The sequence below is a fragment of the Jaculus jaculus genome, chromosome 6 (assembly GCF_020740685.1).
Source record: "Jaculus jaculus isolate mJacJac1 chromosome 6, mJacJac1.mat.Y.cur, whole genome shotgun sequence".
Taxonomy (NCBI): Eukaryota; Metazoa; Chordata; class Mammalia; order Rodentia; family Dipodidae; genus Jaculus; species Jaculus jaculus.
Genome location: NC_059107.1, coordinates 46,668,521 through 46,693,537, shown reverse-complemented (window position 1 = coordinate 46,693,537; position 25,017 = coordinate 46,668,521). Strand labels below are relative to the sequence as shown.

Genomic DNA, 25,017 nt, shown 5'->3' with positions numbered 1-25,017 from the left:
TTAGAAAAATTTAAAATATTTAGGGTAAATAATGCCTTTTTAAGTTGGTTGTGTGGGGGTAAGGATTCCCCCTTTTGTTTTTGTAATTGAGACTTGAGAGTTTGATTAATCTTTTAACAATAGCCTGGCCCTGGGGGTTGTTTGGGATGTCTGTGAAATGTGAGACTTTTTTAGGTCTGGAGAAAATCTATAAAGGCAGGGGTCATTATTTGTTTTAATCTGATTAGGCAGCCGGAGAGTGGCATAACATTGAAGCATATGACTAATGGCATGTTTAGATTATTCCCCAGCATGGGCCAATACCCAGCAGGCACAGAAAAAGGTATCAACTGAAAGAAAAATATCAGTGAGCCCAGTCACCACGGGAGGGTGGACTTTTACCCTGTCCCCACCTGGGTCAGTCCAAGGGAGCCATGTGGCAGTCTCCAAGTAGGTGGATTGCCGCCAACTCCCAGTAGTGGAGGGTCAGGCACAAGCTGCCAGGAGGGGGGCCATCTATTTAAATTAACACATTTTGTCCCTGGCTCCCAATAGATTTATAACCATTATATATTATATATAAATTGTACTTAGTTTAATTTTAAAGGTCCCCACAGTCTTGACCAATTTAAGATATTAAGATCTGTAAAATTAAACAAGTTAAACATTTCTAACATATAAAGGCACAGAGTAAACATTTTTAACTGGTATAAGGCATAGCAAGGAGAGACTAAAACAATGTCAACTAAACCATCATAATCTAAAATTAGTCTTAGTGCCTGTAATTTTAACTTGTTTGAGGTTTTTTGCTTAAAATCTTAAATCTCAGCTGGGCATGGTGGTGCACGCCTTTAATCCCAGCATTCAGGAGGTGGAGGTAGGAGGATTACCATGAGTTCTAGCCCACCCTGAGACTCCATAGGGAATTCCAGGTCAGCCTGGGCTAGAGTGAAACCCTACCTCAAAAAAACAAAACAAAAAACCCCAAAAATCTTAAATCTCTTAGTCCAGTATCTCTAGCTAAGCACATCAGTCCATTACAAATTTAACCTTGATTAAACTCTATGGGCCTGGGCAGCAGGACACAGCCAGCCCTTATGCCAGTAGCCCAGTTCCAACAATGTTCCCTGCAGTCTTTCCTTTCCCTTAGAAAGCTCATAAGCCAAGCCTCAAATTTTAATTCTGCCTGTACTTAGCATTCTCAGACTCTCATCAGAATAGTCCATAAAATTTGGCTTACCACACCAGAAGACACCTTCTGTTGCAAGCATCAAGTTCATGTCTAGTCCTCCAAAACAAAGGTTCCAAAAGATCAATATCCACATGGTCAGGTTTATTTCAGTCCACTTATCAGACAGCTTTAGTTTTGCTAAGATAAACTTCCAGACCAGGTACAGTTATGGAGGAAGGGATATTTATTGAAGCTCACAGATCCAGGGGAAGTTCCATAATGGCAGAAAAAGCTGGCCTGCTTTCACAGGCCTAAGCGGGGGGGGGGGGGGGGGGAGACAGAGAGAGAGAGAGAGAGAGAGAGAGAGAGAGAGGGAGCGGGAGGGAGGGAGGGAAGAGCACAAGCCTTTAGAAATATAAAAGCCACAGATGCAGCTTGCTAGGCCCCATTCAGAAATACAAAAACCAAAAGTGAAAGGAAAGAGAAAGGGAATCAAGAGATGTTGACAAACAAGTACAGGTTATAGAAGCAAAGTTTAGCTCATTAAATTTAAAGACTGCCTCATAACTCATGAGGGTATGCTCACCTGCACACTGATTACCTCTTCAAAAAATGCCTCTTATGGGGCACTAGTCTGCCAGCTTCTCAGAGCTCCATGCTAGGCACCAGATGCCAGGCTCCTCCCTGGTGGGCAGGTAGTGCTGAGGAAGGACCAGGCTAGCTGGTTCCCCCCAAGGGGTTGAGGAGAAGGGTGGACATCAGATGACTCAAAAACCTCTCCTAGTTACCAGAGAAAAACCACACTGAGTCGGGAGTCTTGTGGAAGCAGGAACTGACAGGAACTCGCTTTATTGTTGTAAGCAGTTGCCTATATAACGTTGGGGACAAAGGCCAGCATTTTAGGACAGGGTGAGGGGAGAGTTAAGGGCCAATAGTAAACTGTGACTATTGAAATGATAATTCCAACTCCTATGCAGAGGTGGCAGGCAAGAAGCCATTAGGCATCTTGCTGAGTCATAGCTGGCCAGAGACATGTCGCCAAACATTAGCTAGGCTCAGGAAGTTCCACTAGGCCTCACACCTGGGCCTTTCAGGGCCCAACATCCCACAATTTGGTCATATTCTGCTAACATGATATTTTGAACTTATCAAAGTTTTTAGACTCCGAAACAAATTTTTCTGTCTTGTCTTCCAGATCTGAGGTTCTGTCCTTGACACAATTAACTCTGTTAGTAAGTATTTCTAGAGAGGCTTTTGTAAGCTCTATTTCATTTTTTTTCCCTGTTGCACTTTTTTGTATTGTATCCATCCCTTTGTTGAGTTCCAGTTTCAGGTTGTGGCTTGATTTTCTTGATGCTTTGAATTTATTCTTGAATTTAATTATGTCTTCATCAAACTTAATCAGATGGTTATTGAAATCCTCTATTTATTGACTCACCTTCAATTAATTTATCTCTCTTTTGAGGTCTCTCTTTGTTTTCTTAAATTAAGTCAAACCTAGTGATAAAAACCGTGTGCTGTGAGATATGATTCCATTGTATATCATTTATGTGATTGCTGGTTTCATAGCTTATTGTGGTTTCTTTTATTTTGGTATTCTATTTTTGTTGTCTTCTCTGTGTTTTCATTAGAAACTTCCATTGTGGGACTAGACAATCTTGGTGGAGAACAGTTTGTTGTTTTGTGTTTGTTTAGCTTGTTTTTTGTATTGGGGTCTATACATCTTGGGGTAAAAGTCTTTTTTTACTAAAGAGAAAGTAAGAATTTGTCCTTGTAGGATCTTCAGTGAGGGTCCTGTTTTGGGTTTGAACTGGCTTGGAGTGGGATGGTGGTATATCCACAGATGTGCAAGTTATGGAGGTTGCAAGTACAATCAGCTTCAAGAGCATGTGTGCACTAGGATTGCAGCCACAGACTTGGAAATTTGGATAATCCAGTCTAAGGTATTGCCTCAAAGCTTAGAGAAATGGTTGGAATCTATTTAATGGGGTCCTAAGCATGCTTGTAATCATCACTTCCTAGCCCACCCAGACCCCAAACATGCTGGCAATCTTTCCCTGTCTGAGTTCACAGGCCTGTATCAAGCAGGCACCTCACCAGGTCCCAGCGCACAATTGCCAAACACACCTCCACCTACCTGTGTGCTCTGGCACCTCACCAGGTCTGAACCACAGACCCCCAAACATTCTCAGACCCCAACCACATTGTCACCTTATCCAGTTGGAGTGCATAGGCCCCAAACTTGACTTGCAACCCACCTACCTAGCACATACGCCACAAACATGCAGGAATCTCACAAGGTCTGACTACACAGCCCCTAATTCTTTTAAAATTTAATTTATTTGAGAGCAGGGGTGGAGAGAATAAGGGTTGTAAAGCCTTTAGCCTCTGCAACTGAGCTCCACATATCTGTGCCACCTTGTACATCTGGCTTACATGGATCATGGGGAATTAAACCTGGGTCCTTTGGCTTTTCAGACAAGTGCCTTAACCACCACACCATCTCAACAGCCCCCTATATGGGATGGGTAGATAGATCGATAATAGATAAAGATATATAAATATATATATAATATACATATAAATATATATTTATTATATATGATAAATAAATATATATATTCCTGTGGCTTTCTGGTTGTTTATTTGTTAGGTTTGGGGGTTTCTTTTTTGTTTCTTTTTATTTTTTACTGTTTCTGAGTTTGAATCTTACTCTAGCCTAACTGACATGGAACCCTCTATGTAGCTCAGGCTGGCCTCAGACTCATAGCAATCCTCCTACCTCACCCTCCTGAGTGCTGAAATTAAAGGTATGCACCACTATGACCAGTTGATCCTGTGACTTTCTGTTAGATTTCACATAAGTTGTAATTCACTACAAGTTTAAAGATTAAGCAAAGCTTAAAATTTAAGTAAAGGTTAAAAGTTAAGTAAATGTATTAGTCAGGGTTCTCTAAAGGAACAGAATTGCTAGAATGAATTATTTTAACAAGGGAATTTATTGGATTAGCTTACAGTAGTCCAATAGCTGTTGCAGGCCCGAGAATCCCCGAACCTGGTAGCTGGTCAGTCCACGTGGCCAGATGCCTCAGCAGTCCCGACCCGGCACTGCAGATGGTGTCGGAATGCCTGGAGGCTTCCTGAGGAGCCGCTGGGTTTCAATCCATGTGGGTCTTCAGTTGATGTTGGTCTTTAGTCCGTACTGGTCTTCAATCCACACTAGAAGGTAGGGAGCAGCTACGGCAGCCAAGTGGAAGGAAGGAAGGAAAAGGGAACTCTTCTACCCAGAGCTTCCTTATATCAAGTCCCCCTCTGAGCGGGGCCACCCACTCTGGGGGAAGGGCTCACCCTGGGGGAAAGACCTCCTCTTTTAGTTGATCCTTCCTAGAAGCAGCCTGTGGATTACTAACAGATCAAGTCGACAACACCTTAACTATCACAGTAAATATATATGAATTGGTTTATTTTTCTTGTTTTCTTTTCTTTTGGGGGGGCTTGGTTTCTCAAGGTAGGGTCTCACTCTGGGCTGACCTGGAAAACAATATGTAGTCTCAGGGTGGCCTTGAAGTCATGGTGATCCTACTACCTCTGCCTCACAAATGCTGGGATTAAAGGTGTGCACTACCATACCTGGGTGATAGTGTTTTTATTTTTCAAAAAAAATTTTATTAATAACTTCCATGATTATAAAAAATATCCCATGGTAATGCCCTCCCTTACCCCACTTTCCCCTTTGAAACTCCATTCTCCATCATATCCCCTCCCCCCTCAATCAGTCTCTCTTTTATTTTCATGTCATGATATTTTCCTCCTATTATGATGGTCTTCTGTAGGTAGTGTCAGGCACTGTGAGGTCATGAAATCCAGGCCATTTTGTGTCTGAGGGGAACATGTTGTAAGGAGTTCTACCCTTCCTTTGGCTGTTACATTCTTTCCACCCCCTCTTCCACAATAGACCCTGAGCCTTGGAAGGTGTAATAGAGATATTGTAGTGCTGAGCACTCCTGTCACTTCTTTCCAGCACCATGATGCCTTCTAAGTCATCCCAAGGTCACTGTCATCTGAAAAGAGGATTCTCTCCCATAAGTGAGAGTAGCATTAATATAAGGGTGCCTACTGGGCAGTTTGATAAGCATAGTATATGCATTTAGCCAGACATCAGCAGAAGTTATACCCCCAGGATTCATGACTACCCCTGTTTTAAGTTTTCCATATCAGGGATGTATTCCCTCCCATGGAGAGGGCCTCCAGTCCAATTAGAGGGCAGTTGGTTTCCACCATGACAGACGTGCCACTATTGCACCCATTGGCTCATTTGGCCTGGCTGCCCAAATGTAAGGCTTGCAGTGTCCACTGTTGAGTATATTTATGGGTGATTTCTCTCCCCCTATTGAACTACAGGCAGAATGGATTCTTCCAACTTTCTGTCAGCTGGTCTATATGGAGGAGGTTATCAGCTCAGTTCCAACAGGATTTCTCAGTGGCCTTGCAGCCCAAGTATGTGGAGTCTTCAGTAATAGGTTCTTCCCATCCATTCCTGGTGGTAAACCAAAGGTCTTGGCAATGCCTATAATGTTTTGGGGGCATCAGGGACCTCCTTGGCCAATAACTCACTGGGAAGTATCCCATCCTTGGCACTGAAAATTTTCTAGCAACATCTCCTGAGTGTTCCATTGTCCTCTTAGATTTTGATTAGCCCTCTCTGCACATTTCCTTTACTAAATCTCTTCCCCTGACCTCACTTTGGGCCCCTTCACACCCATGAATCTATTTGTCTACATACATACATACAATACCATCCTATTAAGTACTACCCTCCCTTCCTTTCTCTTCCCTTTCTACCTCTTTTCTAGCTTACTGGCCTTTGCTACTGAGTATTCTTCCTACTCACACAGAAGTCCAATCATCTGTACCTAGGATCCACATATGAGAGAGAACGTGCGATGCTTGGCTTTCTGGGCTTGGGTTACCTCACTTAGTATAATCCTTTTCAAATCCAGCCATTTTTCTGCAGATTTTACAACCTCATTTTTCTTTACCACTGAGTAGAACTCCATTGTTTAAATGTGCCATATCTTCATTTTCCACTCATCAGTTGAGGGACATCTAGCCTGTTTCCATTTGGACTTAATTCTTGTACATGCAGAGAGAGAATCTATTTTCATCAAACTTCTATAGATACATATCCAGTTTTCCCAGCACAATTTGCTGAAGAGGCTGTCTTTTCTCCAATGAGTACTTTTGGCATGGTTATCAAATATCAGGTGGCTATTGCTACTTGGACTTGCATCTGGGTCCTCTATTCTGTTCCATTGATCTACATGTCTGATTTTGTGCCAGTACCATGCTGTTTTTGTTACTATGGATCTGTAGTTAGCTTAAAATCAGGTATGGTGATACCACCAGCCTTATTTTTGTTGCTCAGTATTGTTTTAGATATTCGAGATTTTTTTGTGAGTCCAAATGAATTTTTGGACTATTTTTTCTATTTCTGTGAAAATGCCATTGTAATTTTAATGGGGATTGCATTAATGTGTAGATTGCTTCTGGTAAGATTTCCATCTTCACAATATTGATTCTTCCAATCCAGGAACAAGGGATGTTTTTCTATTTCCTAGTGTCTTCTGCAATTTCTTGCTTGAGTGTTTTAAAGTTTTCATTGTGGAGATCCTTCACTTCTCTGGTTAGATTTATTCCAAGGTACTTTATTTATTTATTTATTGATTGATTGATTGATTGATTGATTCAGTTGTGATTGGGAGTGATTCTCTGACTTCATCCTCTCTGTGTTTGTTGTTAGCATATGGGAAGGATACTGATTTGTGTGTATTTATTTGTATCCTGCTACATGGCTATAGGTGTTTATCAGCTCTAAAAGTTTAGTGGTAGAGTCTTTAGGGTCCTTCATGTATAGAATCATGTCATCTGCAAATAGTGATAACTTGATCTCTTCCTTTCTAGTTTGTATCCCTTTTATGTACATTTCTTGCCTTATTCCTATGGCTAAGACTTCCAGAACTATATTAAATAAAAATTGGGATAGTGGACACCCTTGTCTTGTTCCTGAATTTAGTGGAAAACCTTCAAGTTTTCCCCCATTTAGTAATATGTTGTTAGTAGGCTTGTAATAAGTAGCCTTTATTATATTGAGTTATGTTCCTCCTATTCACATCTCTATAGGACTTTTATCATGAAGGGATGTTGGATTTTGTCAAATGCTTTCTCTGCATTTATTGAGATGATCATGTGATTTTTGTCCTTCAGTCCATTTATATAATGTTTATTGATTTGCGTATGTTGAACCATCCCTGCATCTCTGGGATAAAGCCTACTTGGTCGGAATGAATGATCTTTCTGATATATTCTTGTATTCTGTTTGCTAATATTTTGTTGAGAATTTTGTCATCTATGTACGTGAGGGAGATTGGTCTGTAATTTTCTTTTCTTTTCTTTTTTTTTTTTTTGTTCTATCTTTGCCTGGTTTTGGTATCAGGGTGATGCTAGCTTCATAGAAGGAATTTTGTAGGATTCCTTCTTTTTTCTACTTTATGGAAAAGCTTAAGAAGCAAGGTGTTTTCCAACCTTTCACCCTAAGATAGTTTCCATCCTTTGTAGAAAAGTGAGTTTCTTAGAGGCTACAAACTGAAGGATCCTGCTTTTTATCCCAGTCTGCAAACCCATATATTTTGGCTGGGGCATTGAGACCATTGATATTAAGAGATATTACTGAAATGTATGTATTTATTTTCACCATTTTTTATAGTTCTTGTGGTTTTACCTTTGCTCTTTTGTTAACTAGTATTTGAATATTGCTTGTTTTTTCCAGGTTCCTTATATGTGTGCTTTTCTTTCTCTTTAGCTTAGAGGATTCTTTCAAGTATTTTCTGGAGAGCTGGTTTTGTCTTCAAATATTCCTTTAGCCTGCTTTGGTTGTGGAGTGCCCTTATTTCTCTGTCTATTTGAATGGATACCTTTGCAGGATAAAGTACCTTTGTTGACACCTGTTATATTTCAGAACTTGGAATACATCACTCCAAGCCCTTCTGGCCTTGAAAGTTTGGGTTGATGCATTAATACTTTTTGGTGGATTTACATTGTCTTGATTTTTGGTGTTTCTTATGTTGTAATATATGTATTTTTGCATCTTGGATTAATTTAATGCTTGGATTTTCTAGTTATTTGCAGTATTATTAGATGTATCAACCAGTCTGATGTTATATATCTTCAGGGTAGGAGCTTAAGGTACTAGGTGTGGCTCTGAAGACTCAGAGTATCTACACAAGTGACTCTAGGTGTTGGGTTTGCCTGCTATGAGAGTATTCTAGTAGGCTGAGTGGAACAAAATGCAGGCAGATTCTAAAATTTAACTAAGCAATGTACACATACAATGAAAACCAGCACAGAGTACTTATGCAAGACTAGGTATTATGACAACCAGATCCTCTTACAAAGTCACTGTCCCTTAGGGCTTATGGTGCCCCACACCCTTAATCCTATCAATAAGGTCAAGATTTCTGGTTTGTTGAGGGTTCCAAGTCAGTTTGTGACCAAGTAAGACCCTTCCATAATGTACAACAGAAGAAGAAACAAAACCACTATAAATCCAGAAGCAACAAATAACAAGCCCAAAATATAGCTTATTTAAGAATGGCAAATCTGAACTTCTGGCCAAGATGGCAACTGTCTAACTGTGCTACATATCCCCAGGAAAGAAAGGAAAAGCATTAAGGGTTCACTGGATCTTTTAGGGGAGAGCAGTCTCTAATAGATCACCAGTGGGAGGGCACAGAGGGGAAAAATGGGAATTGTTGATTCCCTCACTCATGGGTAGCCCAACAGTCCCCCAATCCCTGCAGTACCCTCTGTACCCACTGTCCCAGATCCAGGATACACCTGCACTTACTGTAGGAGAGGGGACCCAGGCCAACATAGTACTACTTGCCTCACTGCACAGAGGCAATCACCCTGCAACCCCTGCCCACACGTGACCTTTACAATTATATGAACACAAAACCAAACCTACAGAGATTATTTCAGGAAATTCTCCACATGGAAGAATCAAATAATCAAACTCAAATGCCTACAAGAAGCAGATAACAATAAGCAACTCAGATAAGGCACAAAATCTTCAAAGTCCATGAAAACACCAAACCACATACACCAACACAATATGGCAAGCATCAAATCAAACCTCACAGTCATTACCTAAATATTAATGGCCTTAATTCACCCTTCAAGAGACACAAACTAACAGGATGGATCAGAAAATTAGACCCCTCAATCTGTAGTCTTCAAGAAACCCACCTCATCCCTCAAGGTGAAAGGATGGAAAACAATATTCCAAGCAAATGTGAATAAGAAACAAGCAGGTGTAGCTATATTAATATTAGATAAAATAGATTTCAAACCAAAAATAATCAAAAAAGACAAAGAAGGCCACTTCCTACTCCCTCCCTTGTGGAGGATTGCTGGCTTTGCCTCCAATCTGGGCCTCTCTGGCTGCTTGCAGTACAGTTGTCCATACAACCTTAAAAAGCTGCTCAGCCACCTTCCCCATCCCTGTCCAGCTTTTCCCAATGTTTCCTCTGGGCATTTGGGCCCTTCCTTCTCCTAATACCTTCTGTAATTTTAACAAAACTGAGCCCAGTGCTCAACGCTGCCCGCTTTCTGGAATGGCTTATGTTTGCAGAGGCAAAATGGCCTGTAACTTTCTGCCCAGCAATTGGATGGGCCTTTGTGCCCAGCCACCTTAATCCCGGATGTAGATATCATTTCTGGAAGCTAAATTCCTTGGCTAAGGTAATCCTACAAAACAGGAGAGGACTAGACCTACTAACAGCCAAAAGGGAGACATATGTTTGCTTTTACAGGAAAAATGCTGCTTTTACGCCAGTAAATCAGGAATCGTCCAGGACAAGATTAAGAGGCCCCAGGAAGACATGGAGAGGAGGCGATGGGACCCCCAAGACAACCTGCTACAGACGGGCTTACATGACTTCTTACCCTACATCCTCCCTCTACCTGAACCCCTCACCATCCTTCTCCTCCTTCTTCTCCTTCTTCTCCTTCTCCTTCTTCTCCTTCTTCTCCTTCTCCTCACTGTCGGGCCTTGTGTAATTAACAAAATTACACAATTTATTCACCAGCGGCTGGAGACAATAAAACTTCATCAGGCCGAAATACATTATCATGGGCTGACAACTCAGGAATTAAGTTCCTTAGACGACCCACTGCCACCTCCTCTGCCCTCCATGTGACCAATGACGGGTAAGATCCCCCAGAGGGGACAACCTAAGACAGGCCATGGAGTGGCTCAGTGAGCTAAACACCTGGTACTCAATGACGGGTAAGATCCCCAGAGGGGGACAACCTAAGACAGGGGCCATGGTGACTAATGCTCTTACAAAAACAAAAGGGGGAGATGTTGGGCCCTGAAAGGCCCAGGTGCGAGGCTTAGTAGAACTTCCTGAGCCTAGCTAAAGTTTGGCGACCTGTCTCTGGCCAGCTATGACTCAGCAGGATGCCTAAGGGCTTCTGGCCTGCTACTTCCTCATGGTAATTGTAATTACCATTTCAATAGTTAAAGTTTACTATTGGCCCTTACCTCTTCTCCCACCCTAAAATCCCCGCCTTCGTCCCCAACATGATATAAGCAACTGCTCAGAGTAATAAAGCGAGTTGTTCCTGCATTGCAAAGACTCCCGACTCAGTGTGGTTTTTCTCCGGTGGCCAGGAGAGGTTTCTGAGTCGTCCAACGCTCATCATCCCCTCAACCCCTAGGGAGGAACCAGCAGGCCTGGTCCTTCCCTCGGCACTACCTGTGCGGGAAGGAGCCCCGCAAGCTGATAACCATATATGACATAAAATGCAATGCATTTATCTGACTTTAAAAGTTCCCATAATTTTTATCAATCTTAATAATAGTTAACCATTCCAATGGTCCAAGGTCTTTTAATTGAGCCATAATACCAAAAAAAAAAAAAAAAAAAAAAAACATAATGGCACAGAATAAACATTCACACTGCAAATTATGACATTGGACATAGCAAAGAAATATTCAACTAATACAATATTTAAAACAACCAGGAAAAACATCAAACTCTGTAGCTTCAAGTCCAACAACTCTAGCCAGTGACAAATCTCCAAATCTGATAATTCTAACCAGCAACAATTCTCTGGAGTTCCAATTCTGCCCTTCCAGCTAAGCTACTCACAGTCCTACAAAACTTGATTCAGGGCTAGCAGCTTTCCTTAGCAGCTATCTTGTGGTCCTGGCATCTCTACTGAGTCTCCACTACAATCCACAGTTCATCGTCATGGCTCCATTGGGTCTCCATGCAGCCAATAACACAGCCCATGGCCATTTCCAAAATACAAGACCATGCTGAAAATTCAATGACCCTGCTTTTCCTATATTTCTTATACTCTACAATGCCAGCCAGGGTTTCAGTTTGTTAATCCAGTAGGAGTAAAGCAGACTTTGAAGATCAGGACACTTCTTGAGCATTCAGACCCCTTCAAAGGAGTCTTCCTGTTGCCCCACTCTCAACATTAATCTTTCATACAATTACAGATGAAAAGGCAGCAGTTTCAGCTCAAAGATTTCATTTTTCTATGCCATATCCCTCTATACACACAAGTCTATTTCTATGCACTGCAACCCTGCAAAAGTTCTCAGGACATGGGTATAACAGCAAGCCTTTCACACAACCTGCTTCTAGCCCAGTCCAAGAAAATCTCTTTTTCACTCTCATAAGTCAAACCTCACAGTCCATAGTTCTTATTGCATTCAGGTGTGAGTTTGACCAGAATAGTCTATCAAACTGTACTTAGAGCACTGAAAGGCATCTTTTAGGCCAAGGTTTCAAATCCTTCTACATTCCTCTTGAAAATCAGCTCCAAAAGGCCAAAGCCACACAGTCAGGTGTCTAGCAGCAACCCCACTCCTCAGTATAATTACTGTTACAGTCAGGATTGCATTGCTGGAAGAAATCACCTGACCAACAGCATCTTTTGGGAATAAGATCTATTTTGGCTTACAGACTCAATGGAGAGCTCCATGATGTCAAGGGAAAAACGATGGCATGAGCAAAGGGTGGACATCATCCTCTGGCCAACATCAGGTTAACAATAGCAACAGGAGAGTGTACCTAACAATGGCATGGAGAAACTGGCTATAACATCCATAAGCCCACCCCCAACAATGCACTCCCTCTAGAAGGCATTAACTCCAAAATTTCCATCAGCTGGGAAAGTAGCATTCAGAACACCTCAGTTTATGGGAACACCTGAACCAAACCACCCCAATCCCCTTTATAGCTTACTGGCCTCTGCTACTGAGTTTAATTCTAACTCACAAGCCCAAACATTTGTAGCTAGGATCCACATATGAGAAAGAACATGCAATCTTTGGCTTTTGGGGCCTAGGTTACCTCACCAAATATAATCCTTTCCAGATCCATCCATTTTCCTACAAATTTTATTTTTCTTTACCACTGAATAGAACTCCATTGTATAAATGTACCACATCTTCATTATCCATTCATCAGTTGGGGGACATCTAGGTTAGTTCCATTTTCTAGCTATTGTGAATAGAGCAGCAATAAACATGTATGTGAAGTATCTTTAAGGTAGTGTGATGAGTCCTTAGGACATATGCCTAGGAATGGTATATGTGGGTCATATGGTAAGTCTATTTTTAGCTGTCTCAGAAACCTTCACATTGATTTCCACAATGGCTGTATCAGGTTGTATTCCAACAGTGTAGAAATGTTCTTTTTTTCCCTGAATCCTCACCAATATTTATTGTCATTTTTTTTCTTGATAGAATCTCAAAGTAGTTTTAATTTGCATCTACCTGGAGCTTAAGGATGTAGAACATTTTTTCAAATGTTTCTATGCCATCTGTATTCTTCCATAGCCCTTTTTAAATTGGGTTGTTTGATTTCATATTATTTAGCTTTTTGAGTTCTTTGTATATCATGGATATTAGTTCTCTGTCAGATAGCTGGCAGAATTTCTCTCCCATTCTGTAGGTTACCTCTTTGCTCTATTCACAGTGTCCTTTGCTATACAAAAGTTTTATGATTTCATGAGGTCCCACTTGTTGATCTGTGGTTTTATTTCCTGAATAACTGGGGTTATATTCAGAAAGTTGTTGCCTATGGAAATATTTTTCCTCTAGCAGTCTCAGAATTTTGGATCTGATATTAAGGTCCTTGATCCATTTGGACTTAATTCTTGTGTGTGGACAGAGATAAGGATCTATTTTCCTCCTTTTACATATAGATATACATCTTCCTCAGCACCATTTGTTGAAGAGGCTGTATTTTCTCCATTGAGTATTTTTGGCATTTTTGTTGAAAATCATCTGACTACAGCTGCTCAGACTTAGACTTACATCTAGGTTCTCTATTCTGTTCCATTGGTCTATGTGTCTGTTTTGTTACTATGGCTCTGTCATATAGTAAAATCAGGTATGGTGATACCACCAGCCTTATTTTTGTTGCACAAAGTTGTTTTAGATATTTGAAGGTTTTTGTGCTTCCAAATGAATTTTTTTCTATTTCTATGAAGAATGCCATTAAAATCTTGATAGGAATTGCATTAAATATGTAGATTGCTTTTGGAAAGACTGCCATTTTCAAAATATTGATTCTTCCAATCCAAGAACTTGGTATATCTTTTCATTTCCTAATGTTTTATGCAATATGTGTCTTGAAGGTTTTAAAGTTTTCATTGAAGAGATCTTTCACTTCCTTGGATAGTAGTTTTGTTTTTTGGGTTTTTTGTTTTTTAGGCAATTTTGAATGGGAGTGATTCCTTGATTTCATCTTCAGCTTGTTTGTTGTTAGCATATAGGAAGGCTTCTTATTTCTGTGCATTTATTTTATATCGTGCTATATTTCTGTAAGTGTTTATTAGCACTAATATTTTGCTGGTAGAGTCTTTAAGGTCCCTTATTTGTAGAATCATATCATCTGGAAATAATGATATTTGACTTCTTCCTTTCCAATTTGTTTCCCTGTTTTTATTAATTTCTTTTTTGTTTGTTTGTTTTGTGAGGTAGGGTCTCATTCTAGCTCTGACTGATATGGAATGCACTATGTAGTTCTCAGGGTGACCTTGAAATCATTGCAATCCTACCTCTGTCTTCCAAGTGATGGGGTTAAAGGCATGTGCCACCATGCCTGTGTCGCTGGCCTTATTGCTATGGCTAATACTTCAAGTACTATGTTAAATAAATATTAAATAAAAACCTTGTCTTGTTTCTGATTTTAGTGGAAAAGCTTCAAGTTTTTCTCTAGTATGTTGGCTGTAGACTTGTCATAAATAGCCTTTATTATATTGAGATATGTTCCTTCTATTCCCAGTGTCTGTAGGACTTTTATCATGAAGGGATGTTGGATTTTTGTCAGATGCTTTTTCTGCATCTGAGATGATCATGAGATTTTTGTCCTTCAGTTCATTTATATAGTGTATTATATTTATCAATTTGTATATGGTGAACCAGTCCTGCATCTCTGAGATAAAGCCTACTTGGTTGTGGTGAATGATCTTTCTGATATATTCTTGTATTCTGTTTGCCAATATTTTGTTGAGAGTGTTGCATCTATGTTCATGAAGGATATTGGTCTGTAGTTTTCTCTTTTTCTTGTGTCTTTGGTTTTGGTATCAGAGTGATGCTGGCTTTGTAGAAGGAGTTTCATAGAATTCCTTTTTCTTTTATGGAAAAGTTTGAGAAGCAGCAGACCCTGAAGGTCTGGTAAAATTAACCAGTGAATCCATCTGGGCCTGGACTTTTCTTAGTTGGGAAATTTTTTGTAACTGCTTGGATTTCTGTCCTTGTTATAGGTCTACTTAAGTGCTTAATCTCATCTTTTAAAATTTTGGTATGTCATATAAATTAAGGAAATCATCCACTTCTTTTAGATTTTCAAACTTAGAGTATATGTTCGGAAAGTATGTTCTCATGGCTTTATGAATTTCTTTGGTATCTGTTGTAATCGTGCCTTTTTTCTTTAATTTTATTAATTTGTGTCTCTTCCCTTTTCTTTTGGTTAGATTTGCTATGGGTTTATTAATCTTGTTTATCCTTTCAAAGAACTAGCTCTTTGTTTCATTGATTCTTTGTATTTTTTTTTTTTGCTTCCATTTTATTTGTTTCTCCCTTAATCTTTATTATTTCTTCCTATTTACTGATCTTTGGTTTGCCTCATTCTTTTCTAAGCCCTAAGGTGAAGCATTAAGTTGTTTACTTGTGATTTTTCTAATTTTTTTAAAGATATTTTAAAAAATTTGTTTAGTTAGTTATTCGTGAGTGAGAGACAGAGAATGGGCATGCCAGGGCCTGTGGCCACTGCATATGAACTCCAGATGCATGTGCATCTGGGTTAAGTGGGACCTGGAGAATCGAGCCCGGGTACTTAGGCTCGGCAGGCCTGCACTTTAACTACTAAGCCATCTCTCCAGTCCCTAATTTCTTTTTTCTTTTTTTTTTTTCTTTTGTTTTTGTAGGGTCTCACTCTGGTCCAGGCTGACCTGGAATTAACTCTGCCATCTCAGGGTGGCCTTGAACTCATGGCAATCCTCCTACCTCTACCTTCCAAGAGCTGGGATCAAAGGCGTGTGCCACCAAGCCCGCTCAGCCCCTAGTTTCTTAATATAATCAATTAAAGCTATAAATTTCCCTCTGAGAACTGCCTTCATTGTGTCCCAAAGGTTTTGGTATCTTGTGTTCTCATTATCATTTGATTCTATGAATTTTTTTATTTCCTTCTTGCCTTCTTCATTGACCATTTAGTCATGTATTGTTTAGTTTGCATGATTTTGTGTATGCTCTATAGCTTTTCTTGTTGATTGGTAGTTTATTCCCACTGTAATCAGAGAGAGTACAAGGAATTATTTCAATTTCTTGTATGTTTTAAGATTTGCTTTGTTTCCTAAAATATGGGCTGTTTCAGAGAATATTCAATATGCTGCTGAAAAGAATGTGTATTCTGCAACATTTGGATGATATGTTCTGTAGATATCTGCTATGTCCATTTGTTCTATGACCTCATTTAATCTAGATGCTTCTCTGTTTATTTTTTGTCAAGATGACTTTTCAATTGTGGGATGTGAAGTCACCCACTACAATTGTGTTTGGTGCTACCTGTGACCTTAGTTCTAATAGTGTCTGTCTGATGAAATTAGGAGCCCCCATTTTAGGTGCTTATGTATTTAGGATTATAATGTCCTTCTGTTCGAGTGTTCCTTTAATCAATATCAAGTGACCTTCCTTACCTTTCCTAACTAATGTTGGTTTTAAGTCTACACTCAGATATTAGTAGGAGAGCAACACCTGCTTATTTTCTAAGTCCATTTTCTTGAAACACTATTTCCCAACCTTTCAACCTAAAATAGTGTCCATCTTTTGTTGAAAGGTAAGTTTCTCAGAGGCAACAAATAGAATGATCCTGCTTTTTAACCTAGTCTGCAAGCCTATGTCTTTTGGAGAAATAAGGACATTCCATAAAAAAAAAGCAAGCTAAATGAATATATGAACACTAAAGCAGCTCTACAGAAAATGATGGAAAAGAATCCTCCATGCTGAGAAGAAAGAAAACATAGACATAAGGAAACTGAAAAAAATAAACCATATTCAAATGCTAGTTAATACAAGATAGTATAGGAAAAACAGAAAGAACTATAGAACAAGAATAATGGAAAGAATAAACACACATCTTTCAATGATAACTTAATATCAACAGTCTTAGTGCTTGAAACAAAAGACAGTACACTTGTAATGTGATTTTAGTTTTACGCCATTCATTTAGAGAGGGAGGAAGGTGGTGAGCATGTTTGTGAATCTTGCACCTCTCCTCAGCTGCTTTCACTACTTATTAGAAAGTGAGGTGTATATTTTCTGAGCAGCCTTTTACCTGATTCCTTTCCCTGCATTTGTGCACATCCATTCTGCCACTGTGGCAAGTGTCATCTCATATGATTGGCCTGCTATTCTCTAAAGTTGATTTTTCCTGTCTGCCTTGGTCCTAGGACAGACCTTCATCTTTCTGACTCTGAAGACTTATAGGAGCAATGCTGTTCTCACAGGTTAGTTTGGCTCAGAGCCCTGTGATTTGGAATTGAAGAACTCAGCTTAGTTTCCATTTCTAATTTAGTGTTTGGCTAACATCCTTTGAAATCATAAGAACAGCATCAAAATTATTAAGGAGGTTGCATATGTGTTTGGGAAATAGAAGATATCTTGGAAAAACTTGTACAAAAGAGAAAAATCTTAAAGAATGCTTTAAGCCTATTATAGTATTTTCTAACCTTTTCTTCACATGTTAAAAGATGATGTGCCAGTATGCTAAATATATTTAAAACATTTCTTCTTTAAAATATTTCTTCTTTGGTTTGTGTGTTTAGTAGTTTAATTGTAATATGGCAAGGAGAGTTTCTCTCCAGATTTTGTCTGTTTGGTATTCTAAAAGCTTCTTGTATCTGCATTGGCATTTCTTTCCCAATTTGGGGAAATTTTTCTTCTATGATTTTGTTGAGAACACCTACTAAGGCTCTGGATTGAAATTCTTCTCCTTCTATTATACCCTGAATTCTTATGTTTGATCTTTTCATAGTATCCTGGATATCTTGAAATTCCCATTCATACCTTGCTATTAGCTTGTCTTTCTCTTTGTTGGACTCTATTAGGACTGCCACCTGGTGTTCTAGTTTAGATATTCTGTTCTCTCCTTCATCCATTCTATTGGTGAAACTTTCTATAGTTTTTTTTTTTTTTTTTAAATTTCATTGACTGTACTCTTCAGCAGGATTTCAGCCTGGTTTTTCTTCAGTATTTCTATTTCCTTACTCATGTCTTGTACCTCATTATTTCATTAAGCTGGTTTCTTGTGTTCTCTTTCAGAAGTTTGTTTTCTTCTTTAATCCCTTTGTTTTCTTCTTTGATTCCCTTCATTTCTCCTCTATTTCTTTGAGCATAGATAGTATCATTTTCTTGAAATCTTTGTCAGGCATTTCATCTAAAACCATGTCATTGGTTATCATTTCTGGTGGATTTATAGTCTTTAGTGGGACTGTATTGTCTTGATTCTTTGAGTTTCTTGTATTATATTGTAGCGACTGGGTTGAAGAGTTGGCACGACTTTTGCATCATGAATTGATTTGATGCTTGGGTTTTCTACTTATCTGCAGTGTTTCCAGATGTGGCAGTCCACCTCTATATACCCTCAGGATATGAGTTCAAGGTGCCAGATGTAGCTCTTGTATGCCATTCAAGCCACAGAAATAATCCTAGGTGTTGAGTTTGCTTGCTAAACAAGTATTATAGTGGACTGGGTAAAATATTTTACTGGAGAATTCTAGACTTCAACCAAGTAGTATACACAATCAATAAAAACCAGCACAAAGTATGCAATTGTGGGGATTAAAACAAACAGGTAGTCATATAAAGCCAAAATCCCTAAGGGTATGTGTTGTTCTACACTCTTAATCTTGTCAGCTGGGAGGTGGAGATTTCTGCTCTGAATTGGGTTCCAGGTAAACCTGGATCTGGATCAGACCCTGTCCCCAATAATGACAGAAGCAAAAAACAAAGGCCCTATATATATGAAAGCACCAAAGGTGATAAAATTCAATTCCCAAATACAGGTTATTTGAAAATGGTAAAGCCAACCAAGAATATATACCACATAACCTGCTCTGACAAGGAAAGAGAGATTAGCTCTTGCAGGACTGTGTACTTTTTTTTTTTTTTTGGTCAGTCAGGCTCCTTACCTTTTGGGATGGCTTCTAATATTACCAATGCTGAATGTCTGTCTTGATCCCTCCGCGTTGTGCTGTGCTCCTGTACCTCTGATCCACTCTGCTGGCTGTGCTGCCACTGGGGGTTGAATGCTGGAGGTTGCGGTTCTGATGGTGGGGGATGGGAGAGAGTTCAGACTTCTGGAGTTGCTCGCACTTTCAGTAGCTCTTCAGTTGATTTCAGCTGTTTTTCCTTTAGATCTATTAACTTTGCAAGAAGGCTAATGGAGTTGAAAAATCTGCAGCTTGGTCTGTGCTGCTGCTGCCATTGCCTGCTGCCTGGTGCACCTGGTGGGACTGCCTCAGCTGGGCACGTGGGACTCTAGCCATTTTCTTCCTTTCTGGTGGATCTTGGTCTCTCTGGCTTCTCTGCTTGTCTAAGAATAACATATACTCCATCACTATTCAGAAGAAGAGTGTGTTTTCCTGGGGTTTTGTTTAAATCCCTCCCTAGGCTGGTTTGGCGTGGCTCCTAAGCCACCATCTCACCTGGAAGTCCACATTTTCATATTTCTTACTCAAAATGGAAATCTGTGAAGACCTTAGGTAAGGAGCAATAACATAGAGACCAAGAAACAGACATATTTTCTGCTCTCTATAGGAATATTCGGCATTCCTTATACTCAAAGCGTGTCATGTCCAATTTTTCCTGCTCTTCCTTTAGCACACAGATTGGTATGTTGTTTGCTTCTCACAGATGCCAGTGGTGAATGGCAGGGGTTTGTCACAGACAAGTAGGATGTGTGTGATTTTATTGCTCGGAATTTTTTTGTTGTTGTTTGGTTTTTCGAGGTAGGGTCTCACTCTGGTCCAGGCTGACGTGGAATTAACTCTGTAGTCTCAGGATGGCCTTGAACTCACGGTGATCCTCCTACCTCTGCCTCCCGAGTGCTGGGATTAAAGGCGTGTGCCACTACGCCCAGCTTGCTCTGAACTTTTCTGTGATAACTTAAATTCTAAAAATGTAAAAAACAAAAATAATTCAGGGACAGAAAAGAGGAGTAGTTGCTTTTAGGACTGTGGCTTGATGGGAAATTACTTCATTAAAAAGATAACTTTGCCGGGCGTGGTGGTGCACGCCTTTAATCCCAGCACTCAGGAGGCAGAGGTAGGAGGATTGCCGTGAGTTCAAGGCCACCCTGGGACTACAGAGTTAATTCCACGTCAGCCTGGACCAGAGTGAGACCCTACCTCGAAAAACCAAAAAAAAAAAGATAACTTTGTTATAGGTCCAGGGGTCAGTGGTAGTGAAGAATAAGGCAAGTTCACACTAATGTTAATAAGTTTATCCTGTCCCTCTTACTCCCCAAAGCCAGTGCTGAAACTCTACCAGGATCATAAACAGCCAGAATACATACACGAACAGAACCGAATTCAGCTAATGAGTTCTAGAGTCCTTAAATCACCAGGAGGCATATCTGAAAAAAGTTCTATCAAATCCCCCACTCCATCTCTTGAGCCTCAAGATGTTTTGAAAACATTACAGGTATGATATTAAACTACTTAACTAATCGGTTAAATTTTAAATTTTTATACCCTTGCTAACATGTATTATGTTTTTATTTATTTTTTGAAAGGAGCTTGTTATTATTTATTTGCAAGGAGAGAGAGAGAGAGAGGAAGGGAGGGAAGAAGAGAATAGGCATGCCAGGTCCTTCTACCACTGCAAAAACAAAAAACAAACAAAAAATCCCAGAGGCATGTGCCACTTTGCATAGCAGCATTCTTTTAAGCCATGAGAGGAGTAGCAATCCTTTTCTATAACTTATACTCATTTGGGGAAGTAAAGGAAAATCACAAAGAAGCTTCTAGCATCTTTAGTGTCTTCTGACCACTTTCTTGCATGTGGAAAGAAGGTGCAACAGTGTGCTGAATATTACATAATTATTTAAGTTTTGTCATCATTTTTACCAGAATGGAAAGCTTTTAATACCTTGGGTGAGGAGAAGGTGGCAGCTCAAAGGACATTTATTTTTTTAAAGGCTTTATTTATTTACTTGAGAGACAGAGAGAGGAACAGACAGAGAGAATGGGCACACCAGGATCTCCTGCCACTGCAAACGAACTCCAGATGCATGCACCCCCTTCTGCATCTGGCTTATGTGGGTCCTGGGGTATCGAATGCATCCATAGGCTTCATAACCACTAAGCCATTTCCCTAGCCCCAGGAAATTTATTTTTTGTGGCTAATAGAAAGTGTGGAGTAGGTAAATTGCCTTGTAGAGGTATGAATGAAGAGTAGCTTCAGGTAGAAATCACCAAAGCTTTGCTTTACGTGATTATCTGTGAATAGCTAAGGAGAAAATGTTCATATTTCTTGAGATATCATAAACAGAACCAGAGGATTTGACTGTTCATAAATTAATTCATTTGACATAAAATGAGCTTTAAGAACTCGAATTTGAAGGAGAAACACGAAATTGATGGGCATCTCAGATTAAAGGGAAAATGGAAAGGAATGTTGGCTTGTGAGCTATATTCCTGTGTTATGACTGGGAAGAATTCAGCCAAAGGAAGTTAAAGAGAAACATGGAAGGAAGAAAGATTCCCAATAAAAGAATATTATCACTAGTGAGTAATTTTTCTTTTTTTAGGTACTGACTTCTCAGATGAGTTTAGATTGAAAATGTTGCAATGAAGATTTCTTGGGCGAGAGAGGGAACAAAGGAAGGAGAAGGAGGCTGAAAGCTGGGAAGGCTGGAAGATTGGCTGGCTTCTGATGATGAAAGATGATTGACTTCCACCATCAGATGAGCTGGCAACTCAAGTTATACTACAGGTGTTTTGCACTTGATAGAATGCTTCCTTCACTTCTCATGCAAAATCTCAATATGTATGACTATTCAATTGAGTCATATCTTTCCACTGAGTTACATTAATTAGAGATAGGGGCCCAGATAAAATTGCAACCCTATTCTTGATGAAAATTTTCACCTAGGATATATTAAAACTGTTTCAAAGATATAATGAAAAATAAATCTATTTCCTGTTACAATATTAGTACTTAAGTCTCATAATCATGTTAAAGTTGACAGAAGCCCTTGTTTAAACAATAGTTTAAAATTTTTCAGTTGCAGAATGCTTGCTTTTGAGGATTGTTTATGTTTCTATGTAATTGTATATATATTTTTAAAAATAATTTTATTTTAATAAAATTGGTTTTATTTAGGACCATGGACCCTCTGCTGATTTTTATTCCCCTTCTCCTAAACTGGCACGTACGAGTATTGGAAGAAGAGGTCTCTTCGGGACTCGATCTTCAGCTTACCCTAAATGTGTTTTCCATGACCGGGAAGAAGTTATTAAAGCCAACATTCGAGACCCCTTGCAGATCATTGAAATAATACGTGAAAATGAAAATCTGGGATTTCTTTATATGATCCCTGCAGTGCCAAAGTCTTCCATTGAATATGATCCATTTAATCTGAGGTGAGTTCTCTTTGATGAAGCAATTTATTTAACATTAAAAGTAACAAACTTGCAAGTATTATCCATAATTAATTGGGTTCTAATGATGAATATGATTGAAATTAATTTTTATCTTTCAATTATAAATGAATCCTAACCACAACAATTATATATACATAGATAATCATATTTATATTATTTATATAGCTTTCCTTTGTCTACTTATAAAAATTAAATATTTTGCAAGGTAGTGCATTGTTGGGCTTCTCATATTTATATAATGTTCTGTTATATATTTTATTTAGTATCACAAGTCTTTACTCTTTTTTAATTACTGAGAAAAAAGTGGCAAGCTATAAATGGTAGATGATGCATGATTTGTTTAACCTGTTGCAACTTATCTTTATATATTTATTTATATATTTATTTTTTATTGCCAACTTCTATACTTACAGACAACAAACCATGGTATTTCCCTTCCCTCCCCTGCTTTCCCCTTCATAACTCTGCTCTCCATCATAGCCCCTCTCTCTCTCCATTAGTCTCTCTTTTAATTTGATGTCATCATTTTTTTCTCATATTATGAGGTTATTGCTAGGCACTGCAAGGTCTTGGATATCGAGGCCAAATTCTGTCTGGACAGTTGTGTGTAAGGAGTGGTACCCTTCCTTTGGCTCTTACATTCTTTCTGCCATCTCTTCCACAACAGATCCTAAGCCTTGGAGGGTGTGAGATGTTTCAGGGCTGGACATTCCTCCGCCCCTTCTTCTTAGCACTATGATGACTTTTGGGTCATCCCAGTGGTCATTGCCATCTGAAAAGAGAAGCTTTTCTAACCAGAAGTGAGATTAGCATTAATATATGAATATGAAAATTAAGTATAGTGCTTTCAGGGAAATTTGGTGAGAGTAATATATGCATTTATCTAGACAAGAGCAGGCTTTATACCCCTAAGGCTCATGACCTCCCCTGCCATAGGCTTTTGATTAGGTTTATCCTTCCATAAAGTGGGACTTCAGTCTAATTAGAGAGCTATTGTTTTCCCCTAGAGCAGACATGCCACTATTACACTCATTTGGTCATTTGGCCTTTCTGGCCAAACTTGAGGCTTCCAGTGTCCACTGTTTTCACCACTGATGACTTCTGTCTCAAATAAGGCTGCATGCAGTGCAGCTTTTTCTAGCTTTCACTTGGCTGGACTACAAGGAGAGGGTTTTCTGCTAAGCACCAGCTTGATTTCTTAGTGACTTTGCCACTTAGGCATGTGAAGTCTTCAGCAATAGAGTCTTACCATCTCTTTCTCATGGGAAACCAAGGTCCTTGGCAGTAGCTTATAAGGATTTGGAGGCAGCAGGGACCTCCCTGACCAACAACTCACTGGAAGGTATCCCATCTCTGGCACTGAAAATTTTCTAGTAATAATTTATGGCTTCTGGATATGCCATTATTCAAGAAAGTAGAATTTCATATATCTTATTCAAAATATCTTGAATTTTTATTGACCCTCCCCTATACTCTTCTTTTATACACTCTCTTCCCCTGACCTAGCTTAGACCTTTCCCCTCCCTGTAATATGTTCTTCTACTTACATATATATAATACCATCTCCTAAAGTCCTTCCCTCTCCTCCCTCCCTTATAGCGTATTTCTAGCTTATGGGCCTCTGCTACTAATTTTTGGTTCCAGCTCACACACAAGTCTGTACATTTGTAGCTAGAATCCACATATGAGAGAGAACATGAGACATTTGGCTTTCTGGGCCTGGATTGCATCACTTAGTATAATCCTTTCCCTGCAAGTTTCATAATTTCATTTTTCTTTACCACTGAATAGAACTCCACTGTGTAGATGTACCACATCTTTATTATCCATTCATCTGTGAATGGCCATCTAGGCTGGTTCCATTTCCTAGCTATTGTGAAGAGAGCAACAATAAACAGTTGTGCAAGTGTCTTTAAGGTAGTGAGAAGAGTCATTGGTATACATACCTAGGAGTGCTAGAGCTAGCTCATATGGTAAATCTATTTTTAGCTGTCTCAAGAATCTCCACACTGATTTCCACAATGGCTGTACAAGATTACATTTCCACCAACAGTGTAGAAGGGTTCCCCTTTTACCACATCCTTGCCAACATTTATTGTCATTTGTTTTCTTGATGGTAGCCATTCTGACAGGAGAGAGATAGAATCTCAAGGTAGTTTTAATTTGCATTTCCCTGATGGTTAAGGATGTAGAACACTTTTTTAGATGTTTATATGCCATGTGCATTTCTTCAGATGAGAACTCTCTACTTAGTTCCATAGCCCATTTTTTTGATTGGGTTGTTTGATTTCTTACTGTTCTCTTTTTGAGTTCATTGTTTATTCTGGATATTAATCCCCTGTCATGTGTGTCGCTGGCAAAGATTTTCTCCCATTCTGTAGGTTGTCTATTTGCTCTATTCACAGTGTCCTTTGATGTACAAAAGCTTTGTAATTTCATAAGATCCCAGTGGTTGATTAGTGGTTTTATTTTCTGAGCAATTGGGGTTATATTCAGAAAGTCATTACCTATGCCAATATGTTGAAGGGTTTCTCCTACCTTTTTCTTGAGCAATTTCAGAGTTTCAGGTCTGATATTGAAGTCCCTGACCCACTTGGATTTGATCCTTGTGC

At 39.3% G+C, this 25,017-nt stretch overlaps 1 protein-coding gene across 1 annotated transcript in view; it reads left to right on the top strand.

The window, feature by feature from the left end:
- Positions 1 to 25,017, top strand: part of Dnah6 (dynein axonemal heavy chain 6) — a 397,099-nt gene that overhangs the window by 36,193 nt on the left and 335,889 nt on the right. The window contains exons 3-4 of the mRNA XM_004660533.2: positions 20,268 to 20,441; positions 22,125 to 22,384. Of these exons, the coding sequence (XP_004660590.1) occupies positions 20,268 to 20,441; positions 22,125 to 22,384 (434 nt within the window). The remainder of the gene's footprint in view (positions 1 to 20,267; positions 20,442 to 22,124; positions 22,385 to 25,017) is intronic.